Below are 19,276 nucleotides of genomic sequence, written 5' to 3'. Positions count from 1 at the left end.
ATCAAATATTTAACACCACGGAGGAAGATTATGCAATGCTTAGTACAACTGCTGGCTGTGTTTTAGTTTCTCTTGTATTTCTGAAAAAGGGGATCATTCTGAGGAACCTGCAGCAAACAAATGAAGTCAGTTTTATTTATTTGGTTTGACGTCTCAAGAGGTTTACTTTCACAAAAAACTCTAAAAACCTGGCTCAGAGCCTCTCATTTTGACCCCTGACGACCCCACAGAAGGTCAAATATGGCCCCACAGGACACCTGCATATTACAGCAAACGAATAGCTTAGTTTCTGAGGACGTGCACAAATAACGCTCCAAGCAGAAGTAGGATGGTCAGAACAGGCGGCCATAAGAAACACGTGCATCTGTGATTAAAAGCCAGGATATTCCAGGCCGAAGAGACCGATCCTGGCTGACAGGGTTAGGAGCTGAGTGACCGCACAGGCTGGGATAACATCTCCTAACATTTAGGGAACGTTGTTATCAGGTCGACTGTAATGTCAAGTTTCTGGGAGCTGAAATGGGAAGAAGTTGGTTCCAACATTATAAAAGTTAGCAGCATGTTCAGGAACCAAAAGATGTCGCAAAAAGCGATGTTACAGTCAGGGTTTGGGGCTTTTTCTCTGGCTTTTTCTCTCCAGGTGAAGTCCTTCCTGCCTCCACCTCTGGGTGGAGCCCTTCTTCCCAGGCTTGCAGTTACAGACCCACAGACCAGCTCATGAAGCCTCTTCGTTGCTTCCTTACTACATATTGCTGCCTTCTCTGGAACCTGCCTGCTGACACCTGCCCCTGAAGCTGAAACACTCCGAACAAAGAGGAAGATCCACCCAGTTTCTCTCAACTCCTCCAGTCACTCTACCTGATAACTCTCCAGTTCCAGCCCGATCAATCGCTCATCCTCCATCGACTATCGCAACAAATCTTTTATGAACTCATTACCTGACATCTGAGTCTGCTTCTGGGGTCTAGAAACTGGGAAACAATGGACGCATTCGGACAAAGAGCTCTAAGAATGCAGTTATAAGAGCTGCCCTTCTCCAGGGGAACCGTTTCATTTTGCATTCCCACATGAGTCGGGGGCCTCGACAGGGACTGATGTGACGCCGCCGTCTGCCACAGACGTGTTACTTTAGCGCCACTCAGCAACAAAACAGAACCCGGGAAAAGCAAGGAGAGAAGGAAACAACAGCAGCAAGAAGCTAACATGGAGAGCGAGGAGGCCACCGTGTTCACGGTCTGCATGACGGTGATATTAATCATGGACGACCACATCAGGCGTCTAAGATGGAGGCTGGAAGAGCGCACAGCGAGAGTCAGGAGACGGAGAATCCAGCAGGGGGCGATACTTCTTCGTTTCATGGAGGAAAGAAGGAGAGCAGAGCGCCGCAGACAAAGGAGACGAAGTTTAACTTATTAAACAGGCGCCGGTTGGGTCCGTGTCGTATGAGGAAACATTTCAGACAAGGGGCGGAGCTACAGCCACCAAACACCTACGTCATGTTGCTATGGAAACCAGAAAAGACCCTGAAGGAGCTGAAATGGTTCCAGGAACTGAGGGCCGTGGTCCCCAGTTCCTGAGGGCCGTGGTCCCCAGTTCCTGAGGGCCGTGGTCCCTAGTTCCTGAGGGCCGTGGTCCCTAGTTCCTGAGGGCCGTGGTCCCTAGTTCCTGAGGGCCGTGGTCTCTAGTTCCTGAGGGCCGTGGTCCCTAGTTCCTGAGGGCCGTGGTCCCTAGTTCCTAAGGACCGTGGTCCCTAGTTCCTGAGGGCCGTGGTCCCTAGTTCCTGAGGGCCGTGGTCCCTAGTTCCTGAGGGCCGAGGTCCCTAGTTCCTGAGGGCAGCGGTCCCTAGTTCCTGAGGGCCGTGGTCCCTAGTTCCTGAGGGCCGTGGTCCCCAGTTCCTGAGGGCCGTGGTCCCTAGTTCCTGAGGGCTGTGGTCCCTAGTTCCTGAGGACCGTGGTCCCTAGTTCCTGAGGGCAGCGGTCCCTAGTTCCCGAGGGCCGGGGTCCCTAGTTCCTGAGGGCAGCGGTCCCTAGTTCCTGAGGGCTGTGGTCCCTAGTTCCCGAGGGCCGTGGTCCCTAGTTCCTGAGGGCAGCGGTCCCTAGTTCCTGAGGGCTGTGGTCCCTAGTTCCCGAGGGCCGTGGTCCCTAGTTCCTGAGGACCGCGGTCCCTAGTTCCTGAGGGCCGTGGTCCCTAGTTCCTGAGGGCTGTGGTCCCTAGTTTGTCTGTCCGAATGCACGAAAAAAACGTCCCTATTCCTGAAAAGGTTCTAGGAACTGCAAAAGGTTCCTACAGTGGGAAAGAGCCTCATGACAGCTATATCTGCCCCGGGACTGAAAACCTCTCCTGATAAACCAAACTACAACTAAAACAGACCTTCAGGGAATATTTCATCGCACAACAACAACGTTACCGAAAGGAACCAAAAGGTTCCAGCTCCATCAGGCGAATGGAAAGCACAGAGCAGGTCTGCAGGAACTCATGTGGGACCGTGTTTCCATCTAAGAGCATCAACTCTTACAAAAAAGATCAAAATCACCAAAGTTTTCTTTTCTAAATAAAAAAAAATGTTGATTAAAATGAAGTTGTTTAAATGCAGATAAATTAAAAACATAAAAATAAAATAAAAAGCTAAATCCAATCAGACCAAAACAGGCGCTCTATGAGATGCTTTTTAGCTTTTCACCTTTTTTTTTACCCTGGAAGAGTCTCCTCCTGTCCCAAAGCTTCGGTTTGCAGAGATACTGAACTCTGTGAACTCACCTGGTTTCCTGCGCACGGGTCTTTTCTTCCCGCTGCAGAAGCGAACTTTGCTGAAGACGCTGAAGATGTGCCTCTCACACAGAGACCTCGGGTCCTTACTGGGACTGGAGCGTCTCTTGTTGGTGGCGACCTTGTCGCTGTTGGACTCGCGCGCCTGGCGCTTCTGTCGGATCAGGGAGCTGGCGATGGCTGCCGCCATCTCCCTGAGGAGCAGATTTGGAGCTCCTGCTCTGCTGGCTGACGATGCTCACCTTTCAGCCCAGAACAGGTGACATGGCAGGGAAAGATCGGCTGATCCCAGAGCGTCTGAATGTTTGACGAAGGCGTTTTTCGCTCAAACCAGATCCATCGTTAGAAAAAGATCTTTAAACTCACCAAGACTTTGGTTCTGTCCAACAGACAGAAACAGATTGAAGCTCTCAGGACTGAAACGCCGTCACATCTTAAAGCTTCAGCTCTGATTAAAACACCGAACAGTCAGTGGAGGAAAGATTTATCCTGATCATGTTCAGAACGACCGAAAACAGGAGCCTGAATCATCCGCAGGTCCATTCAAATGTACCCAAAACGTTCAGGTGAGGAGGTGGATCGTAAGTCAACAAAGTTCAGTCAGACCATAACAAAGTTCCACCTGGGTCCAGATGTTCTGCAGAAAAAGTTCCACCTGGTTCCAGATGTTCTGCAGAAAAAGTTCCACCTGGTTCCAGATGTTCTGCAGAAAAAGTTCCACCTGGTTCCAGATGTTCTGCAGAAAAAGTTCCACCTGGCTCCAGATGTTCTGCAGAGAAGTCGACTCGTCTCCTTCTGAATGAAGAAGCCTGCCGGGTAGCTCCGGTCTCCTTCAGCTCTGGTGGAAGCACATGGCTGCAGCAGCCGACCCGATCGATCCAGAAACGGAGGAATCGGTCCTGTGCTGTTTCCTCATGTCTCTGTTTTCACTTCCATCATCATCAGTTTGTCAACTTTCAGAGACGTCTTCGGGCTTTCAGAAAGGAGCCGGCGCTCAGAAAGATCCCAGAGAGAATCTGAGAGCAGCTGACTGGATTCTGCTGCTTTACTCCACTTTGTTCTCCAGCCCGATCCGCTCCTCCTCTTCCTCCTCCTCTTCCTCCTCCTCCTCGCAGGCTGAGAGCTGCTGAATGTAACTGAGGCTGAGCGACGAGCAGAGAGAGAGCAGCCGTCAGCGCCACAGAGAGATAGAGTGATCGAGGGATGGAGGAGGTGGAGGTGTGGAAGAAGCTCCTAAAAATATGCTGCCTGATGTTTCATGTTGCTCCCACATCAGACCACTCTACCTCCACTGCATCATCCCGACTCACACGAGCTCAGGCAGCTTTTTCCTCTTCCACAAAGCTGAGATGTTCCCTTTGACCTGAAGTCAAGATCACCCTGAAGATGCCGGAGCTGTCACTTTCAGTCTGCTTTACTTCTGATCCAAACACGAGAAATAATGAAATATTCAAGCTGCAGCCAGCTGATCTCATTCAGAACACTTTGAGCTCCGGCAGACAGAGTTCACAACGGCCTGAGCGGCTCAAACCGATCAGGATGTGTGGCTGAAATCTCAGAGTGGAAAGACAAACGGCTGCATCCAGACATGCAAACAAACTCTCATCATCTCCTGATGACACAGAAGAACTAAAAATGTTCCTTCTTTCATCTATTCTTAGAACGACAGAAAAAGAGACCAGAAACTCAAATATCCCAGCGTCAATCAAATGCAGCATCAGCCAGCAGCTCTGTGGCATCGCTGTCTAAAAGCAGAACCTTTAACAAAGGACTGACATTTATTATTAAAGTGTTGGAATTATAATATGGAACAATAAAGATTTATGAGCAAAAACATGTCACATCATTTCTGTTAGTATCAAACAGGTTCTGTTTGTGCAGCTTTAACAGCTTATTTAGCTTGTGCACAGTCCTGATCCAGAGTCCAGATCCAGAGTCCTGACCCAGAGTCCTGGTCCAGAGTCCAGATCCAGCCTCATTTCTTTCAAACTTTAAACCTTTAAAGTGTCCTGATCAATAGTTCTGCAGCTTTCTGAAGCTCTTTCACAGTTTTTCTTTGGACATTTTCTGCTTTTCCCCTCATCTTCAGTCCTTCTTCCTGAGCATTTTCAGAGGAATGTGTTTTTGCTTTGTTAAAGGGGAACTCTGGTGTTTTTTAACCTTATTTCTGGCATGAAATACGTTCATCTACTCACCGAGAACCGTTTGGTGAAAGTCGGCGTCCTTCGGAAGATATTTAGATAACTGGAGATCCATATAACGGAGTGAACGGGGCTTAGAGGATGCAGCCTCTAAATAAGGCATTATCTGTCTTTATTTCACCAATACTTTAAGAAGAATGAATGAATGAACGTGTGCTATAGCTCTGTTAGCTCATAGCTGCTGTTAGCTCATAGCTGCTGTTAGCTCATAGCTCTGTTAGCTCATAGCTCTGTTAGCTCATAGCTGCTGTTAGCTCATAGCTCTGTTAGCTCATAGCTCTGTTAGCTCATAGCTGCTGTTAGCTCATAGCTCTGTTAGCTCATAGCTGCTGTTAGCTCATAGCTCTGTTAGCTCATAGCTGCTGTTAGCTCATAGCTCTGTTAGCTCATAGCTCTGTTAGCTCATAGCTGCTGTTATGTGGCTACTTGCAGCTATAGGAGAGCTAACGGAGGGATTTCTACACAGGCACTCTACTGGGACCACTTCATCCACACGCCCCCCTGCAGCACAGCTTATTCACTCCGTGCTCTGTGGCAGTCGGCTAACTTCACACAGAGTTTGCTGCTGATAGTTTTGTGCAACATGGCAGGATATTTATCAGATTTAGACAACGTGAACGACGACTTTGAGTAAGATGGACGTTCTTACCGGAGTAAATTAGAATTTTTACCTCAAGTTTTCTGTGCTTAAACTGAACCAAATATTAAAGGTTAGTTTCTTAATTTTCCTTCCTGCAGTCCTACCCGGAAACATTGGACATAAATACCGAAGCGAGTAAATCTGACAGTTTGGAAGCTTTTTAAAACCCAATCTTAAGCTCAGTAATTTTCTTCTGAGTCCCAGTTTCCAGTCATGTTTTTATCAAACCGGGGTCCATGTAAAACCCTCATTAAAATGAAACCCCCTCAGTTTGTAGTCTGGAGTCTTTCTGCTGCGCTGCACACACTCTTCTCATTAGAGGCTGTGAAATCGACTGCAGGGTTACATAAAACCATTCTCACGCCTGCTGCAGTTCAGGCCACATGAACATGTTGTCAGGGAAGAATAAGCATGTGATCTGCTCTGAGAGGGGAAACACTAGGAATCGACATGATCTGACACTCAGCCTCACTGCTGCAGCCTCAGAGCGCGAATGATTCACTCATCTCCTCACATCTGATCTCACTGCTGCAGGTGGGACCAGGAAATCCTCAGAAAACCGATCCCAGATCTGTCAGAAGTCTCTGTTCGACTGACTCTGACTCCCATTAATCTGTCCACACATGCACTTTGATTATTTCTCAGTAAAATCATCAGATTCCAACCATTTTCTGTCTTAAAAACTCCCCAAATCTTGCGTTAATGCAGCTTTCAGTGAGACGGACATGAATGTCAGATGGTTTTTAAAGCTTCAACGTGTTTTTGAACTCTGGAACCTCTGATTGGATGATTTGAGCCACTAATTTCCCATCTTTCAGCCCGGTGGCCGAGCCGTGATTGGCTGCTGATGGTGTGAAAGGCGACATGTGGAGTGTCGTCTTTATGAGTGGACACAGCAATTAGCTGTGAAGAGCTCGTTACACAACCCAATTATCAGCTGTAAAAAGGATGAGTCACCCACAACAAACATGGAGTGATCGCCATCATCAGAGCGAGTGTTTGATGGGGGGTCAGCGGACGGAGGAGACAGCTGACCATCAATGAACCAACATCTTCTGGCCAACATCCACAGAGTCGGTCCCAGAGAGTAAAACATGTTGCTTGATGGTTTGCTGCATTTAAAGACTTAATAACCTTTGTAAATGTCGGCTCTGGCAGCTGACAGCTGGCCAGTCCGTGACTTAGCTCATAAATCCATGCAGTTACTTCCCCAGAAGCTTCTCAATGCAAATCAGGAAGTATGCTAGTTTTTTATCAATTTATCGTACGACATTTTCGAAATTCGCAAAAAAACGTGAAACAGATCTCCACTTTGGAGCCCGGTAGCTCAGCCATACTTTACAGTAAAAACATCCAAAGTTTAAATGGATCACAGGAAACAGAGAACAGAAGGAAGCTAGCAGAGAACAGAAGGAAGCTAGCAGAGAACAGAAGGAAGCTAGCAGAGAACAGAAGGAAGCTAGCAGAGAACAGAAGGAAGCTAGCAGAGAACAGAAGGAAGCTAGCAAGAGAACAGAAGGAAGCTAGCAGAGAACAGAAGGAAGCTAGCAGAGAACAGAAGGAAGCTAGCAGAGAACAGAAGGAAGCTAGCAGAGAACAGAGGGAAGCTAGCAGAGAACAGAAGGAAGCTAGCAGAGAACAGAGGGAAGCTAGGAGAGAACAGAAGGAAGCTAGCAGAGAACAGAAGGAAGCTAGCAAGAGAACAGAAGGAAGCTAGCAGAGAACAGAAGGAAGCTAACAGAGAACAGAAGGAAGCTAGCAAGAGAACAGAAGGAAGCTAGCAGAGAACAGAAGGAAGCTAGCAGAGAGCAGATGGAAGCTAGCAATAGAACAGAAGGAAGCTAGCAGAGAACAGAAGGAAGCTAACAGAGAACAGAAGGAAGCTAGCAGAGAGCAGAAGGAAGCTAGCAGAGAACAGAAGGAAGCTAACAGAGAACAGAAGGAAGCTAGCAAGAGAACAGAAGGAAGCTAGCAGAGAACAGAAGGAAGCTAGCAAGAGAACAGAAGGAAGCTAGCAGAGAGCAGAAGGAAGCTAGCAGAGAACAGAAGGAAGCTAACAGAGAACAGAAGGAAGCTAGCAAGAGAACAGAAGGAAGCTAGCAGAGAACAGAAGGAAGCTAGCAAGAGAACAGAAGGAAGCTAGCAAGAGAACAGAAGGAAGCTAGCAGAGAACAGAAGGAAGCTAGCAGAGAACAGAAGGAAGCTAGCAGAGAACAGAAGGAAGCTAGCAAGAGAACAGAAGGAAGCTAGCAAGAGAACAGAAGGAAGCTAGCAGAGAACAGAAGGAAGCTCGCAGAGAACAGAAGGAAGCTAGCAGAGAACAGAAGGAAGCTAGCAAGAGAACAGAAGGATGCTAGCAAGAGAACAGAAGGAAGCTAGCAGAGAACAGAAGGAAGCTAGCAAGATAACAGAAGGAAGCTAGCAGAGAACAGAAGGAAGCTGAGGCAACTTGTGTTTATTGTGTTGGACAAATAGTGGCTAATTTCTGTTGAAATGCCACCAGAACTACCCGCTAGCACAAGTGCACCATCAAATAATCTTTAATGTGCTTCTGGCCATCAGAGAAGCTTCAGCCTGGAAGCTGTTAATGTGAATTAATATTCTGAGTCACATCAAAGTCCAACCAGAATAAAAACGGCTCATTTTATCAGACCGTGTTTTATCTGTAAAATCAGATAAAACTGTCTGATAAAAGACAATAAAACAGGAAATAAGAGGCTTTATTAGGATTTCAGCTGCATTAAAATACAGTTTATGGAAGCAGAGACAGCAGGAGAGAAGCTAACAGATGTTAGCATAGCTGGATGTTAGCTAGACAGCTAATAGCTCCTGTTCTATAGTCCTGACATCAATATCAGGAGGAGGAATTATAGAAAAATACATTGTTTTAAACAGTTATAACTGCGAACGTATATCTATAAATATTAGTAAAATATAAATATAGTAATTCTATAATATTGTTACAACTGAAACATGTTCATCAGGTTTCCTCATCATCGCCACCAGGTCTTCCTCTTTGTGTCAGTGAACGCACCATCATGCTGAATGTAGGCCTACTCTCCGAACAGAAAAACCAGGTCAGTTTCTTTAATTACTGTCATGTATTTGCGTCCTCGTACCTGCACACTGGGACTGGGACGAAGATAAAACATCTCCATCATTCTATCTGATCACCACAGTGTCAGACTGTCCACTTCCTCTGCTTTGGTCTGCAGCAGCTCCTCAATCTGAAGACTAAATGAGCTCAAATGATCATAAAAAGTGGTTCTACGCAGGTGTGATCAGTTATGAGAGGCCTGTATCTGTCTGGTAACGTCACATCTGAGAGTCCAGGACTAAAAGGACAGGAAATCCTCTGTGGCAGCGCCACAATCGATCCCACAGCTCATTAACACCCAGCGTGAACTCACAGTTCAGGTATGTTTCCTAATCAATAGACAAACTGCCCCATCAGAGGGCAGCAGAAAGTCATCAGGACATCTAAACGATAATGTAACCGTGAAACCACCAGAGACCGAGAACAAAACACTGACAGGATCAGAAGAGCACAAGGTGCTTGTGGTGTTGGTCTGTATAATTTTTCCTCTTCCAACCACTGACAGGTATGTTTTTAAGCCACTGTGTTACTTTCACCTGCTTTTATTGCTAACTGTTGCTAATCGTCCTGAGTTTAGTGTTGAAGTTGCTCATCTGGACAAAGCAGGCAGCACTGTGAGGATCACGTTCTTTGATTTCTCCAGTTATTTTAACACGATTCAGCCTGTTCTGTTATGTAAGAAGCTGCAGAAAATCCAGCTGGATGCCTCTCATCTTGAATTTAAACACAACAAAAGAGTTGATTGTGGATATTTAGGAGGACCAGGAATAAACCAAACACTGTCTCCATCCAAGGAGAAGAGCTGGAGGAGGACGACAGACTGAACTGGAATCACAACACTGGTTCATCCCTTGAGTTAGGAGCCTTTTTCTGCCTGAATGGGTCATAGCTCAGAGTTAAGTGGCTGAACAAAGAAAAAACACTGAAAATGCTCAGGAACAAGGACTGAAGATGAGGGAAAAAGCAGAAAATGTCCAAAGAAAAACTGTGAAAGAGCTTCAGAAAGCTGCAGAACTGTTGATCAGGACACTTTAAAGGTTTCAGAAAGCTGCAGAACTGTTGATCAGGACACTTTAAAGGTTTCAGAAAGCTGCAGAACTGTTGATCAGGACACTTTAAAGGTTTCAGAAAGCTGCAGAACTATTGATCAGGACACTTTAAATGTTTCAGAAAGCTGCAGAACTGTTGATCAGGACACTTTAAAGGCTTCAGAAAGCTGCAGAACTATTGATCAGGACACTTTAAAGGTTTCAGAAAGCTGCAGAACTGTTGATCAGGACACTTTAAAGGCTTCAGAAAGCTGCAGAACTATTGATCAGGACACTTTAAAGGTTTCAGAAAGCTGCAGAACTATTGATCAGGACACTTTAAAGGTTACAGAAAGCTGCAGAACTGATGATCAGGACACTTTAAAGGTTTCAGAAAGCTGCAGAACTGTTGATCAGGACACTTTAAAGGCTTCAGAAAGCTGCAGAACTATTGATCAGGACACTTTAAAGGTTTCAGAAAGCTGCAGAACTGTTGATCAGGACACTTTAAAGGTTTCAGAAAGCTTCAGAACTGTTGATCAGGACACTTTAAAGGTTACAGAAAGCTGCAGAACTATTGATCAGGACACTTTAAAGGTTACAGAAAGCTGCAGAACTGTTGATCAGGACACTTTAAAGGTTTCAGAAAGCTGCAGAACTGTTGATCAGGACACTTTAAAGGTTTCAGAAAGCTGCAGAACTATTGATCAGGACACTTTAAAGGTTACAGAAAGCTGCAGAACTGTTGATCAGGACACTTTAAAGGTTTCAGAAAGCTGCAGAACTGTTGATCAGGACACTTTAAAGGTTACAGAAAGCTGCAGAACTATTGATCAGGACACTTTAAAGGTTTCAGAAAGCTGCAGAACTATTGATCAGGACACTTTAAAGGTTTCAGAAAGCTGCAGAACTATTGATCAGGACACTTTAAAGGTTACAGAAAGCTGCAGAACTGTTGATCAGGACACTTTAAAGGTTTCAGAAAGCTGCAGAACTGTTGATCAGGACACTTTAAAGGTTACAGAAAGCTGCAGAACTATTGATCAGGACACTTTAAAGGTTTCAGAAAGCTGCAGAACTATTGATCAGGACACTTTAAAGGTTTCAGACAGCTGCAGAACTATTGATCAGGACACTTTAAAGGTTTCAGAAAGCTGCAGAACTGTTGATCAGGACACTTTAAAGGTTTCAGAAAGCTGCAGAACTATTGATCAGGACACTTTAAAGGTTTCAGAAAGCTGCAGAACTGTTGATCAGGACACTTTAAAGGTTTCAGAAAGCTGCAGAACTATTGATCAGGACACTTTAAAGGTTACAGAAAGCTGCAGAACTGTTGATCAGGACACTTTAAAGGTTTCAGAAAGCTGCAGAACTGTTGATCAGGACACTTTAAAGGTTTCAGAAAGCTGCAGAACTGTTGATTAGGACACTTTAAAGGTTTCAGAAAGCTGCAGAACTGTTGATCAGGACACTTTAAAGGTTACAGAAAGGTCTGGAATAAATTAGGACTGGGTCTGGACTCTGGACTCTGGGTCTGGACCTTTGCACCTTTTGGTTTAAGACTTCCAGTTTTCCTGCTCCATCATCATCTTCCTCCTCCTCTAAAAGTAGATTTTTTACATTTTTAAACTGTTTTCATCACCATAAATCTGATATTATGTCTCATTATTATCTCTGACAACAGAAACTCTGTTTGTCTTCATGTTTAAACATGTTTAAATGATGCATTTTAATCTGTGCACAGCCGTGAAATTATGGCTTGATAATCTATAATAAAACCTTACTTTGAGAGCTAAAGTAACTCAGATAAAGGTGAAAGAACAGAACAGAACTTGAGTCTGGTCTTGGTTTTGGGTTCATGTTGAAGGTATTTTCTAAATAACTGCAGAGAAACTGCAGCTGAGCAGAAAGCGGCTGATAAACGGCGTGTAGGCGGCGCTCGCTGCAGGTTAACAGCAGCTGAAAAGCCTCCATTGTCCCGCTGCCTTTTGTTTCCCAACAAACGTGCACCCAGAATATATTTATATATCAGAATCCTGCAGTTTGTGCTGCTGATGATTCATCCCACACAACAGACCCAAACATGATGCTCCTGAATACAGGATTCATTCCTTCTTCTTTAATCAATCAGTGGAGGAATCAGGTCATGTGACTCCTGCCCATCTTTCTAACATCATCTGCAGATGAAGCTGAGAATGTGAGGGAAATGATGTCATGTCATCACGTTTAATCTATTCTAGGAGGAAATTACTTTAAAATATTCGCAATGTTGTTGAAAAATGACCATTTTTAACATTTCTTGTGATAAAAATAGGTTTAGAGGCCGATGCACCGTTGATAATCAATAATAAGTGGATTAAAAATATAGATTAATGCTGACTGTACCCTAAAGTGAATCTCATTAACAAAACAGTATAAATGTAATGTTCTGTCACTGGTTTGTTCGTTCAAAGATTCATCAGAAGGAAAACATGAACAAAAGCAGGTGAAAAAGAAGTTAGAATTTCCATTTAGTTACTGATCAGACGCATAAATACAGACTCAGGTACAGGTACGGGTAAAGAAACAGGTACAGGTATGAGTAAAGGTCGGCTTCAGATGCTTCAGTTCTCTTAAATTATGTTTTTTGACACCATAAAACAGAAGAACTCTTTCCACTTTAACTAAACACAATCCAGGTTTCCTCCAGATGAGTGAGCCAATCAGCTGCAGCGTCTCATTAGACCAATCAGCTGCAGCGTCTCATTAAACCAATCAGCTGCAGCGTCCCATTAAGCCTGTGTATTACAGTTAAACCGGACGTGTGCTGCCATCTGGTGGCGAACAGGAACACTGCAGCTTCCTCCGCTCAGATCAGTTTTACAGGATCGTTGCTGCTGTTGAATTTTCTCTTGTTTGAGTCTCAGAGGATGATTTATGATGTGTCAGAAAGACTCTAACTACACAAAAACGTGAAATTCAACCTCAGACCAGCTGGAATAATATCATTCTTACGTTAACTTTTGACTTTTTTTCATAGCAGACAATACAAACCTAAAGATATTTCATGTCTCATCAGCTTCATTTAATCTGTGAACAAACATAATTTCTACACCTCAGACCTGCAGCATCCCATAAAGTCAGTGAACATTTTCCCACTTAGTTTCCTTCTGCCAACACTTAAAGACGCTCTGAGGAAACCAGGTGATGCAGAGTTCCAGCTGTTATTCTGTCCCATTGTCTGAAATGTGAAAATAGATGTTTACGCTCTGCTGGTTGTTCATCTGCTCCATTAATTTCTTATTTTAACTGTAACATGAATAAATGATGATGATGATGTTGTGTTAAATGTTTGATGCAGAATCACTAATTCAGGACATTCAGCTGCTGCAAAATTCATGATTCTCAAAAGCAAAAAGCTTCAGTTGTTTTCACTCTCAAACTCACACAAAACTTCGATCTTTGTGAGGAAGCTCAGTGGCACGATGTTTTCCCAACTAAACTGAACCCAAACCCGGTTCTGGCCTGAACTCCAACCTCAAACAAAGACTTCAGTTAATGGTGCTGAGCGTCCTCTGTTCCTCAGCTTCAGTTTCTTGCTGATACAGAAGCTACTTTTACCCTCTGTGGGGTGGAGTTCCTCACTTTGACCACCAGAGGGAGACAGAAACACTTCAGCAGTAATACAGATCAGGTCAGCCTGGAAGTCTTCAAATTTCTCTCATTTCCCTCTTCTGTCGTCCGCCTGTGGCTCAGAACTCATCTTTAACATATTTAAAGATGTCTAAAAAGAATCATCTGAAGAAGAGAGGAGCTCTAGAGGCTCTGGTGTCAGACAGAGAGCATAAAATACAGCTGATGAAGCTGAAGTGAAGTCTCAGTTTATTAAATACAGCCTCGCTCCTCTGCTCAGGCTGCAGGTGGAGAAGTTCAGACTGGGAAGTGAGATGAGGTTTGTATTTCAGAGTTTAAACTAAACTTAACTTAAACCTTAACTTTAACCACTAAACTGTGGTCCAATCAGAACTAATTAACGACTAAACTGTGGTCCAATCAGAACTAATTAACACCTAAACTGTGGTCCAATCAGAACTAATTAACGACTAAACTGTGGTCCAATCAGAACTAATTAACCACTAAACTGTGGTCCAATCAGAACTAATTAACGACTAAACTGTGGTCCAATCAGAACTAATTAACCACTAAACTGTGGTCCAATCAGAACTAATTCTGTGGTCCAATCAGAACTAATAAACGACTAAACTGTGGTCCAATCAGAACTAATTAACGACTAAACTGTGGTCCAATCAGAACAAATTAACGACTAAACTGTGGTCCAATCAGAACTAATTAACCACTAAACTGTGGTCCAATCAGAACTAATTAACCACTAAACTGTGGTCCAATCAGAACAAATTAACCACTAAACTGTGGTCCAATCAGAACTAATTCTGTGGTCCAATCAGAACTAATTCTGTGGTCCAATCAGAACTAATTAACCACTAAACTGTGGTCCAATCAGAACTAATTCTGTGGTCCAATCAGAACTAATTAACCACTAAACTGTGGTCCAATCAGAACTAATTCTGTGGTCCAATCAGAACTAATTAACCACTAAACTGTGGTCCAATCAGAACTAATTAACCACTAAACTGTGGTCCAATCAGAACTAATTAACCACTAAACTGTGGTCCAATCAGAACTAATTAACCACTAAACTGTGGTCCAATCAGAACTAATCAACCACTAAACTGTGGTCCAATCAGAACTAATTCTGTGGTCCAATCAGAACTAATTAACGACTAAACTGTGGTCCAATCAGAACTAATTAACGACTAAACTGTGGTCCAATCAGAACTAATCAACCACTAAACTGTGGTCCAATCAGAACTAATTAACCACTAAACTGTGGTCCAATCAGAACTAATTCTGTGGTCCAATCAGAACAAATTAACGACTAAACTGTGGTCCAATCAGAACAAATTAACGACTAAACTGTGGTCCAATCAGAACTAATTAACCACTAAACTGTGGTCCAATCAGAACTAATTAACGACTAAACTGTGGTCCAATCAGAACTAATTAACCACTAAACTGTGGTCCAATCAGAACTAATTCTGTGGTCCAATCAGAACTAATTAACCACTAAACTGTGGTCCAATCAGAACTAATTCTGTGGTCCAATCAGAACTAATTAACCACTAAACTGTGGTCCAATCAGAACTAATCAACCACTAAACTGTGGTCCAATCAGAACTAATTAACCACTAAACTGTGGTCCAATCAGAACTAATTCTGTGGTCCAATCAGAACAAATTAACGACTAAACTGTGGTCCAATCAGAACAAATTAACGACTAAACTGTGGTCCAATCAGAACTAATTAACCACTAAACTGTGGTCCAATCAGAACTAATTAACCACTAAACTGTGGTCCAATCAGAACTAATTCTGTGGTCCAATCAGAACTAATTAACCACTAAACTGTGGTCCAATCAGAACTAATTCTGTGGTCCAATCAGAACTAATTAACCACTAAACTGTGGTCCAATCAGAACTAATTAACCACTAAACTGTGGTCCGACACAGCTGCAGGGTGCTCTGTGAGGTCAAAGGCGTTCTGACCGGTTCTGAAAAGATCTGAGCCCTCAGAACGCTGAGAGTAAACGGACCGCTGCTTAAACACGATGTGAGGCTGTTTGTGGATCAGTTCTGTGCTGAGAAACAACGGTCAATCAGAACATCTCAGAACATCTCAGAACATCTCAGAACATCTCAGAACATCTCAGAACATTTCCAGAAACATTTCGACTTCATGGTGGAAGAAGAAGAAACAGGAGGAGCGTTCTGTTGAGTCCGGTTTAATAATAACACTGAAGGTCTCCTGCTGAGCGGCTGAAGGTCAGGTGAAGGACGTCAGAGTGTGTGTGTGTGTGTGTGTGTGTGTGTGTCTCTGTGTGTGTGTGTGTGTGTGTGTCTCTGTGTGTGTGTCTCTGTGTGTGTGTGTGTGTGTGTGTCTCTGTGTGTGTGTCTCTGTGTGTGTGTGTGTGTGTGTGTGTGTGTGTGTCTCTGTGTGTGTGTGTGTGTGTGTGTGTGTGTGTGTGTCTCTGTGTGTGTGTGTGTGTCTGTGTGTGTGTGTGTGTCTCTGTGTGTGTCTCTGTGTGTGTGTGTGTGTCTCTGTGTGTGTGTGTGTGTGTGTGTGTGTGTGTGTGTGTGTGTGTGAGTGTGTGTTTTGGATGTAAACACAGAGGTATGTCCAACATGCTTCGGGTGGCGGTGAGAAGGTGTGAGTCACTGAGAGCTGATCACAGATATTTATAATCTATAACCAGGAGGGGCTGAACTGCTTCTCACAGACAGATACTGAATATTTCTGCTCAAACACGACTTCGCTGATAATTTAAGCCTCAGGAAAAGAAAACTAACCACAAACTTTGGAAATACGAAAGAATACATAGAATTATAAATATATAAATATATAAATATTTGATTATTAAATATTTATTTATCTTCTTTACACACAAATTTCTCTTTTTTCAGTTTCTATTCTCTGAAATGTTTATTTCTGTATCATCTTTTAATTTTGTCTTTGTTGCCTTGCCAGATCGCACTGGGCGGAGCTTATCCCAGATCGCACTGGGCGGAGCTTATCCCAGATCGCACTGGGCGGAGCCTATCCCAGGTCACACTGGGCGGAGCCTGTCCCAGATCACACTGGGCGGAGCCTATCCCAGGTCACACTGGGCGGAGCCTGTCCCAGATCGCACTGGGCGGAGCCTATCCCAGGTCGCACTGGGCGGAGCTTATCCCAGATCACACTGGGCGGAGCTTATCCCAATTCACACTGGGCGGAGCCTGTCCCAGATCACACTGGGCGGAGCCTGTCCCAGGTCACACTGGGCGGAGCCTGTCCCAGATCGCACTGGGCGGAGCCTATCCCAGGTCGCACTGGGCGGAGCTTATCCCAGATCACACTGGGCGGAGCTTATCCCAATTCACACTGGGCGGAGCCTGTCCCAGATCACACTGGGCGGAGCCTGTCCCAGATCACACTGGGCGGAGCCTGTCCCAGATCGCACTGGGCGGAGCCTATCCCAGATCACACTGGGCGGAGCTCATCCAGGCCTTCACCCCCTGCAGACCCGACTACCTCAGGTCTTTAGACCGGTTACCAGTAAAAAGAACAGACTTTAAAGTGTTGCTGCTGGATCAATAATCAGCTGGACTCTGAGATCTTTAGTTTGATCCAAACGGCTTCAGACGGAATAAACTGATTTAGTCCAAACTAAAGCTACTAAACTGAAAACTATAACTTTACATTCCATTAATTTACTTTGAATAAACATGTATTTCTTAAGCTCCTGTAATGGAAAATAATTCTTTCTATGAGTGTTTCTGTAAAAGCTGCAAACCTTAAATTCCTCCTTCCAAAGGTGGGCTTTTATAATGAGAAAGCTGCACTTTAAGGGCTGAGGCTGATATTTACGACTGTTTCTGGGGAGGGAAGGTAGACCAGATCAGAACGATCCACCCAAGGAAGGAAGCCTCTGTGCTCAGAGCAGCTCGGTGTTGTCCTCTGCAGAAAATAACTTGAATAAATGACCTCCACAGCCTCTTCAAGCCTTTTCTGAGGCACTTTATCGAGTCTTTGTGTTTGAACTGTGCTTCACAGACAAACCTTTTCTCTCCCCTCCCATCATCCCTAAAGCTTCCCCTAAAGAGACAAACTTCATCTCAGAGACTTTTATGGAGGAAAACCATTTGTTCTGTTCTGTTAACCCTCCCACTGGCCCTCTGAAACCTTTCCTCTACATACTTCTGCACTTTAACAGCGACCTGAGCACCACTCTGTGTGTATTCATGCAGGTTTTTGCCTTGTTCTCAGACTCCTCCCACCTCTGAGAGGAGGAGGAACCGCTTCCTTTCTCTGAATCTCCGCCCGACGGTCGGTTTTTACCCTCAGATCTTAACCAGGTCACGCACACCTGAGCATATTTGCATACTTTCTGCTTCCTTTTTGCATTAAACACCAACTCAGGGAACAGAAGGCACCATAACCTGTTTCCCTCCACAGAGGAAATAAATCAGAGAATAAATAACTCAGAGGATCCCTGCTCAACAGACTGACTTTAGAGGGATCTTTGAGGCATTTTAAATCTAAAACACACCAGTATTAATGATAATTAGCATGTTAGGAGGATAAATTGATGAGTTTCCTCTTACTTCCTGCATTGAGTGTAATTCTGACTCAGAGGACTCACCCTGCTGGCTGCTCTCCCTGTAAATGCTGCCCTCCTCATCATCTTCCTCCTCTCCTTTGCTGTCTCTGGACAGCAGGCGACGGAACAGGCTGCAGTAACGGGTCATGGTGTGCAGAGACTGTCAGTTAATCAGTGCAGACACCGATCAATGAGCGGCTTCAGCTTTAAACACCGACCGGTGTCAGGTTCAGCTCAGCTGCTGTTGCATTAATGCTGCTGACAGCCCTGTAGTAAACAGGGCAGCTCCAAAGGTTCGTGTTTCAGCTCTGAAATAAACTCATCCAGCTGTCGGAAGGTAAGTGTGAACAACATGATCTCAGCTGTCTTATGGCTGAAGTCCTGATCAAACACAGGAAGAGTTGCAGCTGCTCCTGTTGCTGTCTGTAAAACACACCAAAGCCCCAAAGCCCCATCCTCTCCAGCCATCCTCCGGTGGCAGCAACCCTCCCCAGCAGCAGGGGGCAGCGCAGCTTTCCTGCCTCCTATCCTGGTCTGGGTACAGCCTCTCCGGCAGGCCTTGGGGCTGCGCTGAGGCCCTCTGCCTGAAGCCCAGCCAGCCTTCGGGGGAAGCTGAAGCTCGTATTCTCAGTCTCGTTCTTTCGGTCACTTCCCACAGGGTTGGACCGCAGATCGACCGGTAAACCAACAGCTTCCACCTCCAGATCAACTCGTTCTTCAGCTCATTACTGCAGAAGATGCCCCGGTCAGTCCCCCCGAGACGTGACTCATCCCCAGCCTGCAGTGGGAAATCCATCCTTTTCCAACCGAGGAGCACGGCCTCAGATTTAGGAGTTAATCATTCTCATCCCGACAGAAAAAGACCTCCGGTCCACACTGAGGAGGTTTCTGCTCAACAGGATGACATCCAATCAGAGATCTTCACCTGGCTGAGCAGGAAACCCTCAGTGAACAGACTCAGTGACAAAATGCCGCCCTGGTGGTGTCCAACACGTCGTAATATGATGGTACAGGGACCACCACGGTGATAAATCGGGATTTTATTAGAGCAGAGCGACCGCCTGGAGCTGCTTTCAGTAACCGGCGGTCGTCCCGTCGTGTTTTTGGGCTGATTTTCAGTCCCAGTTTCTGACAAAAGAAACAAAACATGTGACTGAAAGCAGCTTTTTTGGCATTTCAGCCGGACGGTTTCATGAAAATGCTAATTAAACGTTATCTGGTGGCATTTAGTATCTTTTTAAGCAGACTTTAGCTGCTGTGCCGTCAGTTGGAGGAGATCTAAGAACTAAAGTTAATCTAGTTTCTGACAGGAAGCTGCTCAGAGGAGCTCCTCTGGTTGCTCGTTGG

The 19,276-nt window shown here is 44.8% G+C and overlaps 1 protein-coding gene across 2 annotated transcripts in view; it reads right to left on the bottom strand.

Annotated features, from left to right (window-relative positions):
• Positions 1-19,276, bottom strand: part of LOC140313875 (fibroblast growth factor 12-like) — a 54,888-nt gene that overhangs the window by 20,313 nt on the left and 15,299 nt on the right. The window contains exon 1 of one of the 2 annotated variants that reach the window (XM_072391855.1): positions 2,758-3,791. The exons of the other annotated variant lie outside the window; for it this stretch is intronic. Within the exon in view, the coding sequence (XP_072247956.1) occupies positions 2,758-2,956 (199 nt within the window). The 5' untranslated portion in view covers positions 2,957-3,791. Of the gene's footprint in view, positions 1-2,757; positions 3,792-19,276 lie in introns of those variants that run through there. 2 annotated transcript variants of the gene reach the window in all.

Source organism: Leuresthes tenuis, unplaced genomic scaffold (genome assembly GCF_036924035.1).
Source record: "Leuresthes tenuis unplaced genomic scaffold, fLeuTen1.0.hap1 SCAF_9, whole genome shotgun sequence".
NCBI lineage: Eukaryota > Metazoa > Chordata > Actinopteri > Atheriniformes > Atherinopsidae > Leuresthes > Leuresthes tenuis.
Note: the sequence above shows the minus strand (reverse complement) of the source record. Positions and strands in the feature narration are given on the sequence as shown.